Raw genomic sequence first — 22,964 nt, 5'->3', positions numbered from 1 at the left:
AAGGCACAGACTGTAATTTATGGAAAAATAAAATGGCTGCAACATCAGGGCCTTATTTGTGAAATAGTAAAATTAAAAAACTGCAACTGTCATAACAAAATGTTTGTAGAAATAAGAACTATAAAAACACTTCTTAATAAATTGCATTTTGATTTTGGTGTAATAATAATACGATATAGCGGAATATAAAAATTGTAAGTCACTTACACAGTTTCATCATTCTTGAATTCCAGTTCTCCATAAGAATCTTCATAATCTTCTCCGCCTCCTTTGGCTGTCCCCTCAATTGTCCTAAATGGCACTATGACTGTTCCTCTAGCGCCTGATGTCCTAAGAACTTTGACCTCCATCACACCAATGCTTTCACTAACGCGTATTATGTCACATTCGAATGTAAATATGCCAGCATGGTCATCATCCAAGATAGTAATTGAAGCAATATAGGGTGAGACAAGGACAGCCTTTGGATAACTAAAGCTATTAGGCTCTGCTGGCTCTGGTGCCTCTGTTATTCGTATATTGCTAAGCCTTACAAAGAAATGCTCATCTTCTTCAAATATGTCATCATCAATAATCCCAACTGAAAACTCCTTTTGGGTTTCCCCAGATTTAAAGACCAACGTCCCCTCTGTAAACTCATAATCAGCACCTGCATTGGCTGAGCCATCTTCTGTCTTGTAGTCAACAAAAACTGTTTTGGAGATATCACCACCCTTCCTCACTACTGTTAAGAGAACAGCACCACAATTCTCAAGACACTGATAGGAGCATGGATCAAAATAAATCTTTGACACAAACTCCTCGGACTCATCCAGGCAGATATCTTGCAAGCTGGAACTTCTTTTTGATTGCTCAGCGGCATGTTTTTTCAAAATATTACCTGCTCCTGTCATCATTCTAGTGGCTTGTATACGATAAAAAGCTCTGCTTTTCTGCTGATGAGACAAAGCATAATAGTTTGCCATTTCTACTAACTGGTCCAAGTCTTTCTCAGGATGCTTTTGTTTTAACTCCTTTAGGATCCTTATCATATCTCTTCGTGATTCATCCACTTCTTTACCATCCATGTTTAAGAGATTCCCATCCAGAAAGTGAGAATTCATCACCTTGCCATCCATTTCAATCCCCTTCGGATGATCTGCTTCTGTCTCAATCATGATTGCCCTGTGTTTATCAGTACGATACTTTTTGTGCATATATTTGTAGAATAGAAGGCGTTTGTCAGCTACCCATGCCAGAACAACGCACACAGGGAAAAAAAATAAAGTGAGCAAACCTTCCCAGACTTGCACTACTCCTGGAGAGAACACAGCAAGTATCATGTATAACCATATATATGCAAAAATGCTCCATGCCGCCGTGACAAAAAATACTCTGAGGTGCTTTACTTTTCTAACTTCTCCATCAGGTATGACATAGACACAGAGTGCAATAATAATAAACATGTTAAAAGCTGCACTCCCAACTATAGTAGATGGGCCAAGATCACCTGCAAGAAATCCATGACCACATACCTCAATCAGAGACAAGAGGATTTCAGGTGCAGATGAGCCTAGAGCCATGAGAGTCAAGTTAGAGACGGTCTCATTCCATATCCGAATAGTAGTGGTAGAAGTCTCTCCATTGGGCTTTTTTATGACAATCTCTCTTTCCTGTGATGTTATAACTTCAATGGATGCCATAAAGCGATCTGCAATGATGGACACGCCAAGAAACATGTAAATCATTGCCACAAAGTACACAATGACTCTGGCAATTTTATCCCCCATAGATGGATTTTCGGGGTACCATATTGGCAAAATGACACCCTCCTTACACTCATATGATCCTGAACAGGAGTTGTTCTGTACTGTATTTGGGGGGTTGGGGCTGGCACTGGCTTCGACATGCAAGCTCTGAAGGAAAAGGACAAAGGTAACCAGTCCAAAATGAAGAAAGGAGGATGCCAGAGGCTGCAACTTTAGATGAGCCATACATAAATTTAACTGGGAACTGCTAGAGCTGAGTAAAACTTCTGACAGATGGAGCCGACACCTAAAAGAGAAAAAAAGAGAAAATCGGGTCAGATTTGGAATGTATGATTTTCTCTATCCAACGTTAGTATTACATTGCCCCTTGAGAAACTCACTTCTCTTTTACTTCAAAAGAAGAAAAGTTCACAAATCCTACTGTGCATTATAATATATCAGTTTTTCATTAAAGGAAAGCAAAACTAAGCTTTAACTTAAAGGCTCGCTGTAACAGTATTTGTTATATTGATAAATGGAAAATATCTGTGAAACTGTGTGTACTTTTACCAGCATCTGTGCGGAGGAACTTGCTTTGAAATCTCCATCTAAGAAGTTTCTGGCAGCAAAAGATATTTTTGGAGTGCAGGTTTTTTCACCCAGTCATTGGAAATATTAAAAGATAGTTAATGAAATTACATTGTGAAAGGTGGGAAACATGGGTTGGTACAGGTGAATGCAATTGTTTGGTGACCCCTAGCCAAATGATGAATTAGTTACTTTTGTAAGTGAAAATAGGAAACAACTACTACACAAATCAGTGTATAAAAATAAAAACATATTGTTACTGTCCATTTACATTTTATTTCACAAACTTTAAAACAAAGTAACAAAGAAAATAGGTATTGCGGTATGTACAAAAATTTAGAAAAGTTTACAAAGAACGCAGGTTTACATTTCAGGACAATAGTTATTAAAGACAGCCTGCAGGACTTGCTATATAAGTCATAATGAATGTGTAACCTTCTGTTACATGTACAATAAGAATCCAATAAAAACATAAGTCCCAACTGAATACATGGACAGGGCAATACTGAAAGTCTCTGCAAGTTTTTTTTATTGCCGGCAGATCTGCACACTATGCGACAGCCCATAGAATGTAACAACAGAGGTAACATCTGTGTCCAGTAATTCATTAACTGCAACAAATGGAGTTTTTTGGATTTGTACTAATTAATACAAGAGCAGATCCTCTTTCTGACTAAACCTTATATTTTTTAGACTACCTTAGTATAGATTATATTTATATGCAGCAATTTCCCAGGAGACATTCATTGAAGCACAGGTTTAATATATTAAGGGATCAGTAAATTACCATTATGACCATTTTCTGATGACGTTTCCCTCTAGAGATGTGAACACAATTAATGCCACCAGGCAACTGTACTAGTGATTTCTTTATGTTTCCCAAAACCTAACCAGTCAGTTATTCCAACAACAGACAACTATACAGCTCCAACTGCAACGTAAACTCTTTAATAAGTCTGCAGTTTTCATAACATTCACAACTACCAATAGCCATTGCCCCAGTGTCTGCCTCAATTCTTCTGGATAGTTCAGCATTGAAGATCAGGCAATCCAGTTTTTACATTACAAGAAAGGTCTTGGTGGGTATTAGCCCCTGCCTCAAGGAGAAGGAATATTTGGTCTCTGACCCCAGAGCTTGACTGCTGGTGGCAACTCTGATATCAGCTTCCCTTAATCTGACTCTGACAACGCCATATTCCCAGCAATGATACACTGACCAGAATTATCCTGTGTACAGTGCAGAATCTAATCAGTATTATATACGAATGATGATAATAAAAGAAAGGAGGAAGAAATCCAGTCATAGCTGGGTCATTTCATAATGCAGTTGGATTATGTTTAATTGGTTGACAGCAAATATGGAATTTAACCCTTGTCCATCTTCCAGATGCATTTCTTCCCAGCTAGGTCGGGAAAATGCATTCACCCAACACATTCACCCAACACATTTACTTGCTGCAACACATTCACTTGATGCAAACATGTACATGCCATTTCATATATTTAAGTTCTATAAAGAACTTAACAAGCTAACCTTTGACTATTATAACATGCTCTTTTATAATTTTTTGTGAGAATGGGCCCTGGATGTCAGGTTCTCTGGTAGGCCCTAATAGGCCCAACCAAACACCAACAGACCAGCAATTTGGTTTCTATGGCATTGTGTTATTACTAATCTTACAACCAGAGGACATAACACAACAATGTACTTTATAAAATAGATTAAAGAATGTTCACCAAGTCATGGAAGGCAGGACCATTGTTCCTTAAGAAAATGTATAATGATTGCAACAATTGTCTACAGGTATCAGACCCCTTATCCGGAAACCCATTATCCAGAAAGTTCCGAATTACGTAAACGCCATCTCCCATAGACTCCACTTTAATCAAATAATTCACATTTTTCCTTTTTTTCTGTAACAATAAAACAGTACCTTGTACTTGATCCCAACTAAGATATAATAAATCCAGAAAACCCCAGGTCGCAAGCATTCTGGATAGCGGGTCCCATACACATTGCCTGTTTGTACTAAAACATACAGCAGTTTATAAAATCAAAGCCTAAAACTACTACTAAGGAAAATGTTAGCAACAGAGTAATACCCTCTCATGGTAGGGGAAAAAAACTATAATGTATCAATCCAAAGTCAAATACTACACTAATGATCTATCTCCTTGCCTCATCAGAGTTAATCAACTTGTAATAACCCATTATAGGTTCAGATATGAGCTGTGAAGTTGGAAAAGCTGTGAATCCTACATCCCTAGTTCACACTGGTCGTAAGAGAAAGTTGCTGAGTCTGTTGTGGCTTATTATATTACACAAGGCAATATTCCGTCATGCCAGGATCTCACACAGGCATTTTATGAGAATCTGCATGTGTCACATTTGTACAGCTACTGCATGCCTTGGGAGTATAGTTTCAACAAACAAGGAGGGGGGGGGAAGAAAATAGACTAGCACAAAATGAATACTCCCCTATCCTCATCCCTGGTAATATGGACACTTGCCTCTCATTTGAAGCCAGTATTACCTTGACCAGTGGTTCCCCCTTTGGGGTCCAAGAGCAGTGACTGGGGAGGCTGAAACTGAAGGCCAGTTAGGGTGACATTTGAGACGAATGGGTCTTAGTCGACACTTAGGGGCAGATTTATCAAGATGTGAGTTCAGAGCTTAATACATTCATTCCTATGGGATTTTAAGAAGTGTAGTTATCAGTGGGTGAAAGTTTTTGATAAATACGCTTTTAAAAACCCCATAGGAATGAATGTGGGTGAGTTTTTAATGTATTAAGCTCTGAACTCACATCTTGATAAATCTGCCCCTTAGCCTTAGGGTGAGGTTTGGGTTGAAGCCTTAACTGTTGCATTAGAGATCATCTTGGAATGAGAGCTGAATGAGCGATCCAGGGCTGCATTTACCATATAGGCACTTGAGAACCTGTGCATATGGCAGCAGATTTGGAGGGGTGGTTCTCAGGTGCCTATATGATAAAGTAACATTTGCAAGAAAAGAAAACTCCCCTGCTGCTGCCGGCTACTTGCCAGTTAATTCCAGCAGCAGAGCTGGAGGGTAGGAGGGTACCTGAATGTCCATGTCAGCAGATGCACAGTAGAACAGTTCCCTCTGCACATACGCTGCTGAGGTTTGGTGGCCTGGCTGACCTGGACCAAAATAAAAAGCTTCCTGATACAGCAATTTAGTCACATATTGGGAACCTTGTTATGATTCAAGGGGGCCTTAAACAAATGCTGGTACAAAAACAGATGGTTATATTAAAAAATAGTCTAGATGATAAAGGCATAAGCAAGACAAAGGCCATGACAGGACAAAAAAAAACATGTTAACATTGTTAATATACACAAAGCATATCATCAAATGAAACGTTTCTATAGATCATGACCAAATAAAACTCCAACTATAGATAGACAAGACAACATTTCGCTGGTGGTTGAACACTACTAACATGGCCACCCATCTATCAAAGCCTTAGCACAACAGTATTTTTATTTTCCATCACAGATCAAATTGCCTTTAAAAAATATTACAGATACTTCTAAGGCTCTGGAAATACTATGCTACAAATTTATTTGGAATATTAGATTGAAAGCTGTCTTCCCAACTGTTCTTTTACATATATAAGGGTGTGCTGGTCTGGGAGAAAATAAATAAATTAAAAAAAAAAAAAAAAAAAAAAAAAATATATATATATATATATATATATATATATATATATATATATATACACACACACACACACATATCTTTTATACTAATGCTATGCCTAATCCTGCACAGGCCAAGGGTAACAGTATTTCTGCTCTGATTACTTCCTAATCTTTCTTTTGTGTCACCCAGTTGGCTTGGTCCCAAGCTTGAATAATAATTATGTGATGAACTTGATAAAAGGCTTTCCTTCTGTCTAGACTTTTCTAGCTTTATTGATTCAGCCATATCATGGGGCACATTAGATGTTATTCTGCGGAGCCTGTTTTATAGGCACATATGAACAGGCATCTTGCTCACAGAAATGCTCCATTCTGTTACTTTGGTAACATAAAAAGAAAGGATTTAAATAAAACATTTTAAAAAGTAGAATTAGTCGTTAATGATAAATCAGTACATGAAATTTACATTTTTATAATAATCATTGTGGAACAAACTTTTAGAGATTGTAAAACAAACACACCACAACATATTATATTCTATGGAAAAGACCTTAGACACTGCAAGGAACAACAATGGGCATACAATAATTGTGACATGCGATAACATACTGATCTGGTGAAGCAGCATAACAGCACTGACCTAAAATCCAGGCGAGCAGGCAGCAATGCTGTGAGTAATCAAGCTTGTAGCTGCCCAGGCATACAGTATCTAAATTAGGCAAACTCACTAATACGGAAAACATATAAAAATGCGGCTGCTAGATTGTGATTTATTTATCCCTACCGACCAACTGGCCAGATGGACTGGCTAATCAGGGGTACTAATCCTCCCTCATTGGCCATTTCCCTGGGTCTCAGTCAGGGGACTATTGTGCTGATGTGCACATAAACATAGTGATTACAGAAATACCTCTAATTTGTTAGAGATACGCCTATGTCTTATCCATTATTATCAGGCAATTGCAGGAAGCGGGAATGCAATCAGCACATGCCTTTCTCTTAACAGTGACAGCTAATTCATCCATACTGGGAGATTACAGGAGGGAACCGTCCACTAGGCCAGTCGTTTCTCCAGCATCTCTGATTCTGCCCAGGGCTATTATTACACACTACATCATCAGTAAAATCAGCAAAAACACAAAACAGGCAGGCAATTTTGTACAACACTTATCTATTTACTATGGAATCAATAGGCAAAGGGTACAATATAAAACTTGCAGCAATGTCATTCTAAACCCTGCACTATATAAGCATACATCTTAACTGTTATTTTAGGAATCTAAGAGCTACAACAAGCATTAAGCAAACCAGCTTCAGATTCAGTTGGTTGCACTCAGGACCAGACTAGGATTCAAATAATCCCTGGCATTTTTAAGTATATAGAGGCCCAAACAGCCCTCACAGGTCCAATAAATAGTCCCTGTCTATGACATCTTACAGCAGCGCCTCTGGCATTTGCGACAATCGACAGATTGCCAGTCCAGACCTGGTTGCATTAAAAGGACACTTCCAAATATCATAGTACATAGGCAGAATCCAGGTAGGCGTTACAATGCCACATATTCATTTATAATTCTAATATAGTGCCAACACATTTACACACTTTACAGTATGTGATCAGACAGCATGAGGGTCATGCAACCATTGCTATTTATTACATCTGCCATTGGGGGGTCATAGATGGAAAGGATTTGTATTCACTCACAAATTTAATAACTACTCCTTAGCCACTCCCAACCTATAAGTATGACTCCTGACACTCCAACACCATTGGGGAAAGAGAGATAGTCATGTTGGGCTGGGGTTGATGCAATACTTCCACAGATTGAATTATAAATGTTAGCACTCCAGTCTACTGAAGGATAGTTCTACTACCAGCATATTCATAAGCAGCACAGCTGTCTCTCTGTGCTCTGGCAACTTGGTTAGAGGTGTAAGTACCACCAGCCAAGGTGACCTAGGATTAGATTAAAATATATTTATGTTACACCTCATAAATGTAAATTATTGTATTTTACTAAGGTCATTTTATAGTTAAAACCCTTTCCATAAGAGCAAATACCCTTTCTATCTTAAACTGAGGGGTAATTTATGTCCGCTATGGCAGTTGTGTTCATCCAAATTTCCCTGCATTCAGTTGTAAGTTAAACCCCATTCATTAAAGGTAATTGTCATTCTCTGCACTTCTGTATAGTTGCACTCAGTGCTGCTCGGTCCTTCCTGTCTCGAGCTCCAAAAAGAGAGCTGTTGCACCTATTGATGCAGAGGAACCTTGAAGGTGCCAGCACCACCTCTGGACCAGGCAGTAGCTTTAGGGTTCTACCAGCGCCGTGTGTCAATAGGCACAGCGCACTTGCAACTAAATAATTGGGTGCACATGTCACCTTTGTGTCGAACACCGGAAATTACGTCAACCAAACTTGGAAAACTTGTTGCACAATTGCGTGATATATAGCGAACTGGAAGTACATTTGGGTTAATATTGATGCACCAGCCACAACTGTGTCTGACGCAATGTCCTCCTTTGACTGCAACAACACTGAAATTCAGGGAAAAGAATTGTGCATTATGGAAAAAACATGCTGGTTGCACTGGAAATTGCACTTTGATCACTACACTTGAGCCATCTGATCTTCATTCTGACTTGACAAGGGGAAATGCTAGTATGCTGAGAATACTAGTTTAACTTCAACCCAGGAAAAATGGCATAGGCCATAATGGTGTGAACATTTCAAAGTTCTCACTATTATGGGCAGGGCCCTACTTCTTGGCTTTAACGTTGTTTGATTCTCAGCCTTAAGCTGTTAACAATGGTGACCAAAGTTGACAGTTGGTACAACATATAGATGTTAATAGTTTTAAAAGCAAGTGGACATTTTGCCCTGGCCTATTGTCAGCCCACAGATGACCTCAGGGATGGCAAATGGCAGAGCAGTTACATAAACTGTTAAGCCCACTACAGAATGTCCACTCAGCCTAGGAAAATATCAGTAATCACTAAAAAAAATTGCAGTTCCCAGAAGAAAGAGATGGGGCTGTAACCTGCCATAGATCAATAAAAAGGCACTACACAAGAGTAAGGTTGGTGCATAGTTAGCCACTAACAAGAGTATGCTATCCACTATTTAACCAGAGTCTGTTTTTAACAAATGCAGTTTGGAAGCACTCATTCTCCTTATTACCCGGCATGTACCAGCAAACTAATCATATTTCTTACACTAAAACAATCTGAAAACAAATAAATATAGATTTGCCATTTTCTCAGAATGCTACTGGGGTTTCTGTTTTTCAACACAATCAATACCTACTAAGTATAACACTACTGAGGGCTGCCCTTCAGCTCCATGGCCACTCTGTGCAGAAAACTGAAATTGGATGAGCATCAATGAAAAGAAAACTCTTTGTATTAAACCATTCATAGGTAACATTCTTAGCCAGGCCAATGGTGGAACCAAGGCAAGGATTAGAAATAAACAGCACCGGGCAAAGGAGTAGGCTAGTGGAAATGATGTAAAGGAAAATGTTTATTTTCAATTGGTGTAGAACTGGGCACAAAATTACAAGAATTAAAATGCATACCTTATGTGCTTGATGCTTTCTGTACTCACTTATATTATTAGCATTGTCAGCTTTGTGCAAAGGCTATATTTTTAGCAGATGCCTAGGGCAGCAGATTTAGGGGGTTGACCTTGGATGCCTAAGGTATGGGACCTGTTGTCCAGAATGCTTAGGGCCTGAAGTCTTAATTTGGATCTCAATACCAAAAGCCTTCTAAAAAATCACATAAACACTGATTAAATGAAATACAATTGTTCTTCCTCCGACAAGGATACATTATGACTTAGTTGGCATTAATTAATTAATTATGTTTTATTATCACAAAGAAAAGGGTATTATCCTTGAAAAATTGAGTAATTTCATTATAATGGATAATGGAGTCTATCGGAGATGGCCCTATCCCAAACTTTCCTGTATATATATATATTAATATGTATATTTTGAAAAGAAAGATTTTTTTAAATCACCCTGCCTGCTGTCAAAGAGAATCATGGTGGGGCGATGTAGCCAGTGGGGGAGGTGGCATATGCACAAAGACTTTTCTGGAGAAAATTGGGGATGGAGCAGTTGGAGGGTCTATAACTAGAGAAGCTCCAGATGAAGCAAGTGTTCATTAGCACAGGGCTCCATTTGCATGTAGGACCCACAGGCATTCTCTTACTACTACTAGTTTGCACCATTTAAAAATGTAATTTGTAAGGTGAACTGCACTTTAGACATTCCGCTAATGACTTTTACGGCATGAAAATACTTGTCTTTTGTATTTCTACATACTTACAGTAGTTACATAGTACAGGTATAGGACATGTTATCCAGAATGTTCAATAACTTTTCTGGATAAGAAAACTTTTTGTAATTTGGATCTCCATACCTTAAGTCTACAAAAAAATAATTTAAACATTTATTTAAACCTGATGGGATTGTTTCACCTCCTATAAGTGTTAATTATTGCTTAATTACCATCAAGTACAGGGTACTGTTTTATTATTACTTTTTAATAATTTGATTATAATAGAGTCTATGGGAGATGGCCTTCTTTTAATTTGGAACTTTCTGGATAACATAGTTGATGCTGAATATGTGTCCATGAAATTCAACCTTTTTCCCTTGGCTCATTTGAGGATGTATGTGCTGCCTTGCCCTTAAAACCAGTCTTGATGGAGGTTTTCAGCTTTTGCAACAGCTGTGAGACCAAAGGCTGCTGGTCCCTAGGGCAACAAGGTTCCTTTTGGTGCAGTGACAAAGATGCATGAATCCAGCACAGTTTGATTTGTATCCATTTGAAATGCAAAATTCATTTAGCTCTGCATAATAACTAAGAACTGGCTGCGATTCAGAGCTGTTCTTCTGCACGTGGCTCCTGATTCAATGTCATGGGTATGGAACTAGTTACAGACAAATCGATTACCATGTTTCTAAATCACAGGATGAAATTTATAAGGTGATCTAGCCAGCCAGGGAGGTTGGACCAGGCTTGCCTAAATCTAAATAGAAAAACAAAAAGAGAGAGAGAGAGGAAGAGACTGAAAAGACAGAGAAAGAGAGAGAGAAAATATATAGACAAATGAAAATATTTATGATGCTGTAAATGAAAATTGCATTTCTTGTTCTCCTCGCACTGAAAAATGAGCTGCTATGATGAACAGGAGAATGAATAAAAATGTCCAGGCAGCCTAGAGCTCCTTGTGATTGAATGCAGACGGAAAGCTATTTATTATCATGACTGGGCAGATATTCTGACTGTTGACCCATAATGCCCTAAGGCCCATTTTTGTGACTGGGAAAGAAGGCTTCTTCTAAGAAGTCTTTATTTCTACATAATTTTACTATGTGAGTACCTCTTGCCTCTTCTTCATTACATTAGTTGGTGGGTTCATGCTCAGGCTATTTTTGTGCCTTTTTCACTATGAGTAACATATGTCAGGGTGAAGGCAGAATGGAATAAAATCAATGAAATTTAATAAGGCTAATTGATCAATGGTTAAAAAAACTGTGTTCTTAAGATATGTATGCTTGTTGGTGTGGATTATGGATTCAGAGTTTCTGAGGTTTTCACTAAGATAACATTTATTTGTAATTTTCAGTGTAAAAGATGGAGCAAGGGTAAAAAGTGTTGCATCTGACTCTGTATGCAGAGCTGTGGCATTTGGCAGTACTTTGTACAGGTATGGAATCCCTTATCCGGAAACCCATTATCCAGAAAGTTCCGAATTACAGAAAGGCCATCTCCCATAGACTCCATTACAAGCAAATAATTTTAATTTTATAAAATGATTTCCTTTTTCTCTGTAATAATAAAACAGTACCTGTACTTGATCCAAACTAAGATATAATTAATCCTTATTGGAGGCAAAACAAGCCTATTGCTTTTATTCATTATTTAATTGATTTTTAGCAGACTTAAGTTATGGAGATCCAAATTACGGAAAGATCCCTTATCTGGAAAATCCCAGGCCCCGAGCATTCTGGATAACAGGAGCCATACCTGTACTGCATACAGAAGGAGAAAGAGGTGGGCAGCACAGGAACATTTCCTGGTATAGCCCTAGACAGGACACCAATGGAATGCCAATAGATTGCAAGATATATTTTATCCCTACAGAGTTAAATACAGGTATGGCATTTCTTATCCGGAAACCCATTAGCCATAAAGCTCAGAATTACCACCCTCCATAAAGCCCATTTAAAGTAAATAATTTTAATTTTTAAAAATGCTTTTTTTATTCTCTGTAATAATAAAACAGTACCTTGTACTTGATTAATTAATAATGTATCCTTATCGGAGGCAAAACAATCCTATTGGGTTTATTTAATCTTAAAACGTTTTTTTAGCAGATTTAAGGTATGGTGATCCAAATTACAGAAAGATCCCTTTTCTGGAAAACCCAGGTTCCAAACATTCAGGTTAATACCTCATTTTCCTATCTATGTATGTGTATAATGGTACAGAAACACACGTAGCCCAGTGAATAGCAAACTGCCCCATACTCACATGAAGGTTACTAACAAGAAGTTGATGAAGATGATTAGGAGTCTTAAGTAGAGCTGATAATGTCTTTTAGTGGGTGGGAAAAAGAGGGTGGGCAGCTTTCCAGACAGCTCCATCACAACTTGTAGGGCAGCTGAATGCAGTTTAAGGATGAAGACACATGGAGCTACTAGTAGCAGCTACTTGTTGTGACTGCTAAAATAGACAATGCTGATCATTTACTGATAATTGTCTCTATATGTTTTTTAGCAGAGGTAATTATCAGTATTGTCTATGGCAGGGTATTTTCTGGAATTTAGTAGCTGTGAAAAAGTAGCTGCTACTAGTAGCTCTGTGTATCTTCACACATGATTTGTGGGGCCCCTAGGATACACATTGTACAGGCCCCCCTTGAAAACCGCAATGCCACTGCAGGAATATGTGTATCTCTTTTCTCTCCCCCCCCACCCACTTGTTGTTATTAACTTTGATGGAACAGGGGTGGGCTGGGAATGACAGGACTGCCAGTGTATAGAGGGGTGCCTTAATTGCTACATTGGAACAGTGCTTTATTTCTCTAGCAGACAGCTGCCATCATGTACGGATTACCCTCCTGTCGTGGTGCGACTATGCAAGCTCTCAGCTCTCCATGCCGTGTTGGGTTCATACCGGTGATGTCACTGGCATGTGCTGAACCCGACACAACACGGCATAGAGAGCTGAGAGCTTGGCTGAAACTTGGGCACAGACACACACATCAGCACAAATAATAATAAATAAAACAATAAGTAGAGCTGAAAAATAATAATTTAAAAACGCTACATGGACCCCCCTGGTCACATGTGTCCCCAGGCGATAGCCTAGGTATGCCTAATAGTTAATCTGCCCCTGACATTCCATAAGAAGGTTATAGCAAAGCCAAGAAATTGACGTTGGGGCTGCACTTGAGCCAAAGTGTTGAGCCAAAGTGGTGGGTGTGGCACGTTAAGGCGGTTTGTAAATGGAAAGCACATGGAATGACTTCCAAGCAATAGTTTTTGACACGTGTTGGGAAAATAAATTAGCTAGAGTAGATTATTGTTTATAATGCTTTCAGGCTGGATATCAATACATGCTGTGTATATCAATTAAAATGTCAATTATTGTATTGTATTTAAACATTAAATGTTTGGCAAAGCACTATGTTCATCAAACCAGAGTGGATAGTATTTCAGTCTCATTTTACAACTAATCTGAATCAAATGCTGCAACAAATTCATATGATGCTCTACTAGAAACTGGTGCACAGAGCATGCAATCTGTTTCCTCCTAAAAAATTCAAGGTCATGAAGAACAGACAAACTATGAGCAGAACCCACTCCAGTAAGTTAAATGCTCTGTAATACCTTAAGAGGAAACATATTTTTGCACTCTGGGGGCTGTTACAGGAATTGGGAGTGTGATTACTCACTGGAAAGTGTTCACACAGCTTAATGCATCTTCAGGCATCTCCCCAAGGAGTTGACAGATGAATCAAACTAGGCTTCCCTGCTCTTAATGCGCTAAGCAACTTTCCCACTCACACATAGCCCTCACACATGTACCTGTGGTTTAAACTAGTACAGTTATTCTCCTCTCAATCCACCAAATTTATCAAAAAAAAACACAAGATATGGAGAGAAACAACAAAAATGGGGCAATGGATCCATACTGAATGTTTTAAAAATAATTTAAAAGTGAAGCGCTATCAGCAGAAGAGCTTACTGGCCTGATATTTGTGTCTGTTCTTGGGGGCCCAAGTCCTTATTGCTTGTTGTTTACTGATCAAAAATTGATAGAAGCAGCCCTTCATTGTCTGGCCTGAATATATGGCTAAAGAGAACTTTTACATTATGTAACATTATATTAACATTAGCTAGCATGAAGATGTACTGACTAAACAGTAACCAGAACTCCAGATCTGGACTGAATACTCCTGAATGCATTGTGAACACTATCGAAAACAAACCCATACATTTCTAATAAGTGATCACATCCTGCAAAAAAACTTTGTCAGCACTAGGCCTGCTACCATAATTTCTTTATTCAGCCAAGAAACCCCATTGTTGGTTTTTAATTCTTACAATTCCTATTGATGATACTATGCATGTAATGCTAATTTAAACCAAAATATAAAAAATTATTGAGTTGGTATGCTTGTTAGGAAATGGTGGTAGCACCTCACTGACATCCTACAGATAAAATAAGAATGTGAGGGCTAAATACCAAGATAACCATGAAACCTGCCGAAGCCCTGTTATCTGTACAGAGTTGAACCTTTCCTGGATGTAGAGACAATAACGTTTACAATTAGATTGACTAGGGGTTTGTAGACCTGGGTAAAGACAGTGAAAGGGAGTTGAGAGGAAAAAAGATTAAGAAGTATTGATTAGCCATTTACAACGATCCCTTGCTGTGAAAGACAGTGCACACAATTCCAAAATCAATAGGCTATTGTGAACATTGCATCCAGCTCTGAAAACTAGCTTGGAGTTAACTTCTGCTGAATAATCAACATTATTTTCATTCCCACAATATTTTGATCAAGAACAGCAGAAGATATCTAAACGCCAGATTCCTTGGAGTTGATATTTTTCAGATCTGTTATCTCAAAAAAATGATATCCCTCACCATGCTGGCACTACATAAAACAATATATTTTTTAATGATCTCCTGTAAACTTTATTATTTCATATGTTTTATATTGACCCATGTAATCAAAAAGAGGTTTTCATATAGGAACTGTATAATGGCACGTCCAATTTCTCTGAATAAATGCATTCTGTAAATATTTTTTATATAGGACTACACATGTATAGTTATATATAGCTGATTACTGAAGATATTTATGAAAGGTGAAGGTATGGAATCCGTTATCTGGATTCCCCTTGAGAAAGACTTTCTGCCGAAACGTTGGGGTAATTCTCATCTTTGGCAAGTGTATCCGCTTACCTGTGTGTCTCTTTTTGCCTGTGCACATTTTTGTGGTATGTATTACTCTACAACTTTATGGGGCTGATTTACTAACCCACGAATCCGACCCGAATTGGAAAAGTTCCGACTTGAAAACGAACATTTCGCGATTTTTTCGTATGTTTTGCGATTTTTTCGGATTCTTTACGAATTTTTCGTTACCAATACGATTTTTGCGTAAAAACACGAGTTTTTCGTATCCATTACGAAAGTTGCGTAAAAAGTTGCGCATTTTTCGTAGCGTTAAAACTTACGCGAAAAGTTGCGCATTTTTCGTAGCGTTAAAACTTAACGCTACGAAAAATGCGCAACTTTTCGCGTAAGTTTTAACGCTACGAAAAATGCGCAACTTTCGTAATGGATAGGAAAACTCGCGTTTTTACGCAAAAATCGTATTGGTAACGAAAAATTCGTAAAGAATCCGAAAAAATCGCAAAACATACGAAAAAATCGCAAAATACCTATCATTACGAAAAAAACGCAATCGGACTCCATTCGACCCATTCGTGGCTAAGTAAATCAGCCCCTATGTGTTAGTTTCTGTAATTTTATAATCAAAATTGATTGTTGTTAAACTTTCTGTATGTTATATCAAGGGTAACTATTTTTTTAATACAAACACTGCACTTGTGTTTTTTGTGTGCAAACCCTTATTGTATTTAAAATTAATGTCCTTGGTACCCTATATGGGGGTACAAGTTTGGGTTTTTTTGCACCAAACACCTATATTGTATCTTTGACTGTGAAGTGAGTGCCCTCCATTTATCTATATTTATCTGGAAACCTGTAATCCAGAAATCTTAAAACAAAATGAAAGGTCACCCCCATAGACTCCGCTTAAATAAAATAATTTAACATTCAAAAACATATTTCCTTTTTTTCTGTAATAATAGAACAGTAGTTTGTACTTGATCCTAACCAAGATATAAATAATCCTTTTTGGAGGTAAAACAATCCTATTGGAAGTTGGAAAACCCCAGGACCCAAAAATTCTGGATAATAGCCAAAAGGATTGTGGACAAATGGTTACTCAACTGGATGGCAGGTAAGAAATGGAAATCATTATAAAATAGAGTTGTGCCATGCATTTTTATGGCAGCTCTGACTGGGCCAACGAGAAGTCCTTTTCATTTCTGTGTTTGTTTCATTTGCCCCTTGCACTTGGCAAATACTCCATTTAAAAATGTTAGGCACCCTGAGTGATTGTAATCACTTAAATTTTAACCTGGGCCAGTGCTCCCATTAGCAAAAAACTCTACTGGCCCGGTGTACATGTGAGTGAGTATCCTCTTCCTTCTTCTGTTTTTGCGTCATTTGCCTTTGTGTCTAGTGTGCGTACTAGAGTGAAAAGCCAAGTTTTAACAAAAAGCTGGCTTTTTCAATGTTCACTGTACTTCCTTCCCAAAAGGAATAGGATCGCTTGCAAGCAGGTAAGGAACACTTAACCTGGGTTCAAAAACAGACTTTCCAGTACAACAGAGGTTCTAAGGCACCAAAAGAGACAATGAGAGCAGAATCAATGTTCTTAACTGGCCATTTCAATCAAGAAATCTCATGGAACTGGATAAAATCACTGAGAATGAATGGTCAGAACTCCCTCAGGAGTTTAAATCCCAACAGCAAGCCATAAGGAACAGCGTGTAGTGGTGTGAAGACCAATGATCTCTGGTTTAATTAACATACAATTCTCGGAAGACAAATAATGCTGTATTTTTTCAGTTGCTTTGTTAAAATAATTTTTTGAGCAACACATTATTCAGCATTTAATTTTTATCTCTGCTAGATATTGCAAACACAAATATCAATGCAGTATGCATAAATATGGGGAGCTGGCTATGAGCAAATGTGTATAGTAAAATGGGTTACAAAAGGCATTTATTTCATTATTTGAGACTAGGTGCTTATTTTGTCACATGGCCAACATTTAAATTTGATTTTACTACAGGATACTTTATTAAACATACAATCTAATGTTTATAGGAGGAGCAACCACAGGAAATAGATATGTATGTATTCAGTAAGTAATACCAAGTTAAACCATTTATGCTATGTAATGTTTGTATTTGTATAATACAGTATAGGACAACCAAACCACAGCATAGTTTGTTCTCTGCTCGACTGTTTAAGCAGAGAACTCCTTAAACCTATAAAATATCCATTATCATCATGGTAGGGGCATCTTTAGACTTACAATGGAATGGAATTAAAAGCTTCCATGCGTTGAGCCAGCAGAAATTCACAACAGCAGATGGGCCTTGAGCATGATGTGGAAGAGCAATAATTATTTGTGATTATTATCTATACTAATATTTTAAATCCTTACCTGTCTAAACAGACCATGAGTAACCAGAAAAATATTAAAAAATGATGGGTACCAGGTAACAATAAAAGTGCTTTACAAATCATGTGACTAGAGGATGTCAAAAGAGTATATAGGAAAAAATGAGCATAAGAGAAAAAAATTGTGGAAAAGGAAGGATAAAAGGGAAGAGAAGAAGAGATCTGTAGACCTTGTTTACTTATTGTCAGTTGCAAGAGCTAGACAACTCATGGATGCAAAATTGCATCCATCAGCAATCAATACACATACTGATTGCAGGAACTGCCAGTGAAGCATATGTAGATGGGCACAACTATTTGCACTCCCTTCAGGGAACTCTTACATTGTGGGCCAATAATGTTATTTTAAAGGGATTCTGTCATTATTTATTTTTTAAATTACACTTACATATCAAATTATTTACTGTACCATTTAAAATTTTGTTTTGTTTTCAAACCAACAAATGCATTTTTTTTAGTTGTAATATTGGTGTGTAGGCAGCCATCTCAGTGCCTGAGTCTGAGCTTTCAGAAGGAGCCAGCACTACACATCAGAACTGCTTTCAGGTAACCTATTGTTTCTCCTACTCCCATGTAACTGGAGGAGTCCCAAGCTGGACTTGGATTTCTTACTATTGAGTGCTATACTGATATCTACCATTTATAAGGTGAAGACACACAGAACTACTAGTAGCAGCTACTTGTCACAGCTATAAAAATAGACAATGCTGATCGTTGACTGATAACTGTCTCTACGTGTGTTTTAGCAGAGGCAATTATCAGTATTGTCTATGGCAGGCTATTTTCTGGCTGTGACAAGTAGCTACTTCTAAGTAGTACCATGCTTCGCCCTTAGCAAGGTGTCAGGAAGTTGCTATAAAAAAAATCTGTTTGCACTTTTGAAAAACAGATTTCAATGTGGGATTCTGATGGAGAAGCTCTATTAACTTATGCATTTTGAAAAAAAAACAAACATTTTTTTCCCATGACGGTATTCCTTTACACATAATAAAATATGCATTGAGACCGTACCAACATATTCAAGCAAATGTAGTAATAAATCATTTACAGCTTGAAGAAATATTGTGAAACATCTCTAACTGTTAGCAAGTGGTTTAAGGAGGCAACAATTTAGACATGGGCCTCCAATGCCATAGAAAAAAAACCTGATTCTGTATGAAAGGTTAGGCACTCATGCCCCAAATGAGTCTTTAACATGTGCTGAATGGCCAAGGAACTGAGTGAAATGCAAGACCCTGTTATCTTTTGGCATACCTAAAAAGTGTTCCTGGTTTGATAGAAGGCCAAGATATATATAAAGGGAACTGTAGTTCAACTAATTCTAAGGCTTGTGATAAGTGGCAGCTGAAAAAGTACAGTATTTCTGCTTCTCATTGCTCAGTAAATGCAAAACAATTAAAGTCTGGAAGAGAAGAAGTTGTTAGCCCAGTCATTGCTAAGTACTCTATCAGGAGTTTGAAGGGGCTGTGTAAGCTATGTACAAAACTGGGGATGCTTGCAAGAAGTGACAAGTCATTACCATAGAGATACTTGCCCTCTTCAGAGATCAATATTTGGCAGTTTCCCTTTTAGTAATTAGGTCTTACCATTGTGTCAAGCACTCCAGTGGAATTGGAATTCCCACTTATAAGTACTTTTTTGTTTTTTCAGTTTGCTGGTTTCCACCTAAGCATCCTCTGTGGAACACATGACTGCACCATGTCGAGAAATGTTTGTGGGTTTTTTTTAAACACAATCAGCAATCCAATGAGAACCATCTGTATAAACAATCCCTTCCTTGACTTTGCTATTTGGAGCCAGGAAGTAAAATGTGACTGGTTACATTTTCAAATTTTGCCCTGCTTATTTTGCCCGGTTTAAAGCAAGAAATAACAAAAACCACAGATATGTTTTAATTAAAACAATATGCAAAAGCATGTTTATTTTTTAAATCCAAAAATAGAGGTCCCTATAAGTAACACTCCCAGCAAACACATACTGACACAAGTACAGATGTTCTTACTGGCCAGTGACAGCCCTGAATTCTTAAACAATTTAACTGTTCCCTCTATTACAAGAGGGAATATTCCCCTGTTTATCAACAACATTAGCCTTTTATAGTTTATGAGATGTTAGAAGAATACACATTTGAATACATAGTTCTATATCTAATCAGAAAAAGTAAGGATTAATAAAAAAAGACATTGTATATAAAGGAAAAAGGGGGGCTAGCCAATTCATAGCTGAGGTGTTGCCGATTGCTTCATATATATCGCTAGCTGTAGAAAAATCAGAAAGGTAAGAACAAAAGGTTTGTTCTCATCATAAATCTTTTTCTTTTTGATATCATCTAAGGTTTCCCAAATCATGTCCCCACTAACACCGAGGGTAGCTAGTATAGAGATGCTTCTCCCAACAGGAGCAATAATTTAAAATAAGCTGAAGAGTGGCAAGCTGCACACTACTCATTTTCATCCATTTAGAAGTAAAAATAAAATTTTCTACTCATAACACACCAGCAGTGTGCCGAATTACATTGTCTATCTGTTCCAAAGAAATGCTTATGTAAACCACTTATAACCATAAATATCAGCTCAAGGTAATAAAAACTATTTCAAGTCATAAAGAAGAGATGAATTGCTATATTGTGTTCTATGTGAGAACACCTAAAGGGGCATTTATGATGGTAGGAAGAGGGTTACGTAAGCAATGACCAAAGATCTATTTTCTCTCTTTTTTGAATGCTTAATAAGACACAAAAGAGGAATCAAACTAAAATAGTAAAATGTCTCTTTTACCCCAGAGCAACCAATCTGCAGGTAGAATTTGCTGGTCAGCTATTAGAAAGCAAATGGTTTGTTACTGGTCACTAGACCTGAGCAAACTTGTAGCCGACGCACTGCAGTTATTAAAGGACTATTCAGGAAAGAAATATTAAATATGTATACCTTAGATCTGGGGCTCAGATCAGAGGGTCCGATCTGGGAATCTATGCTCACTGGCAATAATCTGGATATGAATAAGCTTAACAGAGCAGTATCTATTATCCCAACCAAGGAAGAATGACCAAGGGCAGGCTCCTAATTAGGCCTCAATAGTAGGAATAAAAATTAATTTTAATACTTTTAGATATTAACTATGCACAATGACTTACACTAAAATATATTGCCATTATCATGAGGCAAGGTAAGTGCCTCAGGTGGTACTGCCCCTTACAGTGCTGGGCCAGCCTAGGGTGCCTGGCTGGCTCCCCCCACAATGTAAGCTCATAAGCATCCACATGCACATGCATTGATGAGGAGCATGGGGACGTAGGCCGTTGCGGGACAGGCACCTCGACTATGGGTAGGCAACAGAAGAGATACATGCCTAGGGCCCTCCTACTGTTGTGCCCTATGCACGTGCCTCTTCTGCCTACCTCTAGCACAGCCCTTGCTCCTCATATTACCACTCAAGTGCAGAGAGCAGAATTGCAATTTCAGCTGCAAGTTGTCTTGCTTTTTTACTCATAATGCAGTGTTTTCCCCCATAATTCCAGCAACACTGCATCGACCAGGGGACCTGGAGTACTAGAACACTAAGGGGCACAAATTGCACTCCTTAGTCCTTATTCAGGAAGCCTATGTACCTCCTGCCCCTCATGAACACAGCACTGTAAAAACCCAGTTTCCTGTGCTCCAGAAAGTATATCTTTATTTGTAGGCACTAATCCACCCATGAATTAGCCTTTCCTTGTCCTTTAAGATGTCAAATCATGTAGGTGCAGGCTCAGCTTTATCCATACCCCTTATAGCACCTATGAGATACCTCTCAGTTTCATGCACTGGCAATGGCTCCAATGATTAAATTACTGGATGCGGATTCATTTAAAATTATTTTATAGCAGAGAGGCAGAGAGATGAAAAATGTGTATTGGCATCTGCATTGCCTTGGCAATGACATATAACAGCTAATGCAATGCTGCTGCCAATACAAATTTCAGCTCTCTCTGCCAGCCATGATGTGATGTTAATGAAACAACTATGTGCTGGCGGTCATTGCTATCACTCTGATAATAAAAGTTCTGGCTATGGCTTTAAATGGTAAAAGTAAATTATTTCATTTTTTTCCCATTTATACTATATAGTCGGTTAGGGGTGAAAGCTACACGGATGCCAGCTTAATAGGAAGATGCAAAATAAGTGGAGCATTTCCCAAGCTGCCACCCATTTGGTGAACCAAATTGGCCTAATTCATATGTTTGCGTCCTAATTCAATAACTGGATCACATAGGGGCCTTGCTCAATAGTGACCAAGTTGGCAGCCAAAATCAGCTTAAAAGGGTTAATAATACCAAAAAAGCACCATGAGTCCTGGAACTTTTTGCGGAAAGGATATATGCCAGTGTTCCTATTCCCCAACTTGTCCTCAGTCAAGGCGTTTTACCTTATTGGCTTTTTCAGAGGAATAACAGGGCACTATGCCTCTGAAGTCTATGCCAAAGACTCTTTGTCCAACAACTAATAAAGCTAAAGCCCATGAAGTTGGTTTGGTAGAAAGGCTATGCAAATGGCAATATTGATATTTCAGGCTGAAATGATATCAGTTTTAAAAAAAAAAACACTCCATCTGAGAAGAGTCACATGCTGGCTGCTAAAAAAAAATATCTAATTGGTTGCAGCGTGTTTTTCAAAAAAGGCACCTTTTACACTTCATAGAGCTTATTTACAAATGAAACTGCAAACTGGACACAAACTTGAGGGCAGTTTGACTTCTACCAATATGCATTCCTTCCAAAGCACACACTAATTTGTATCCATATTTGGTGTTACGCACAATGTTGGACTTCTGGAAATAACACTGTATTACTGTATGTACATTTCTAGGATGCTCTGGTCAGCACATGCACAGCTGTAATCCAGTGTGTACTGCCCCACTATAGCTACAGAGTGAGCCAAGTCAGAAGAATCCAGTGAAAACAGGTGCAAAAGGTGAAGGGGAATTCTGGGGCAAGAATGAGTAGGTTAAAATGCTCCATCTTTCATTATCTTCATTTAGGCATATGTGTGCCATTCTGCTATCCTCCACAGACATCGAAGGCCATAAATAATTTGGAGCTACTACTCTTCCAGTTCGTTAGTAAATGCCTCAACTGATGCAAACAA

At 38.1% G+C, this 22,964-nt stretch overlaps 1 protein-coding gene across 6 annotated transcripts in view; it reads right to left on the bottom strand.

The window, feature by feature from the left end:
• slc8a3 (solute carrier family 8 (sodium/calcium exchanger), member 3) overlaps positions 1 to 22,964 on the bottom strand; it is a 144,342-nt gene that overhangs the window by 95,159 nt on the left and 26,219 nt on the right. For all 6 annotated transcript variants that reach the window (XM_004917257.4, XM_004917258.4, XM_004917260.4 and 3 more), the window contains exon 2: positions 208 to 2,034. In XM_004917257.4, coding sequence (XP_004917314.1) covers positions 208 to 1,973 — 1,766 coding nt within the window. In that variant the 5' untranslated portion in view covers positions 1,974 to 2,034. The remainder of the gene's footprint in view (positions 1 to 207; positions 2,035 to 22,964) is intronic.

This window comes from Xenopus tropicalis, chromosome 8, assembly GCF_000004195.4.
Source record: "Xenopus tropicalis strain Nigerian chromosome 8, UCB_Xtro_10.0, whole genome shotgun sequence".
In the NCBI taxonomy this organism is placed as follows: Eukaryota; Metazoa; Chordata; class Amphibia; order Anura; family Pipidae; genus Xenopus; species Xenopus tropicalis.
The sequence above is the reverse complement of the archived record's forward strand: the minus strand, read 5'-3'. Positions and strand labels throughout refer to the sequence as shown.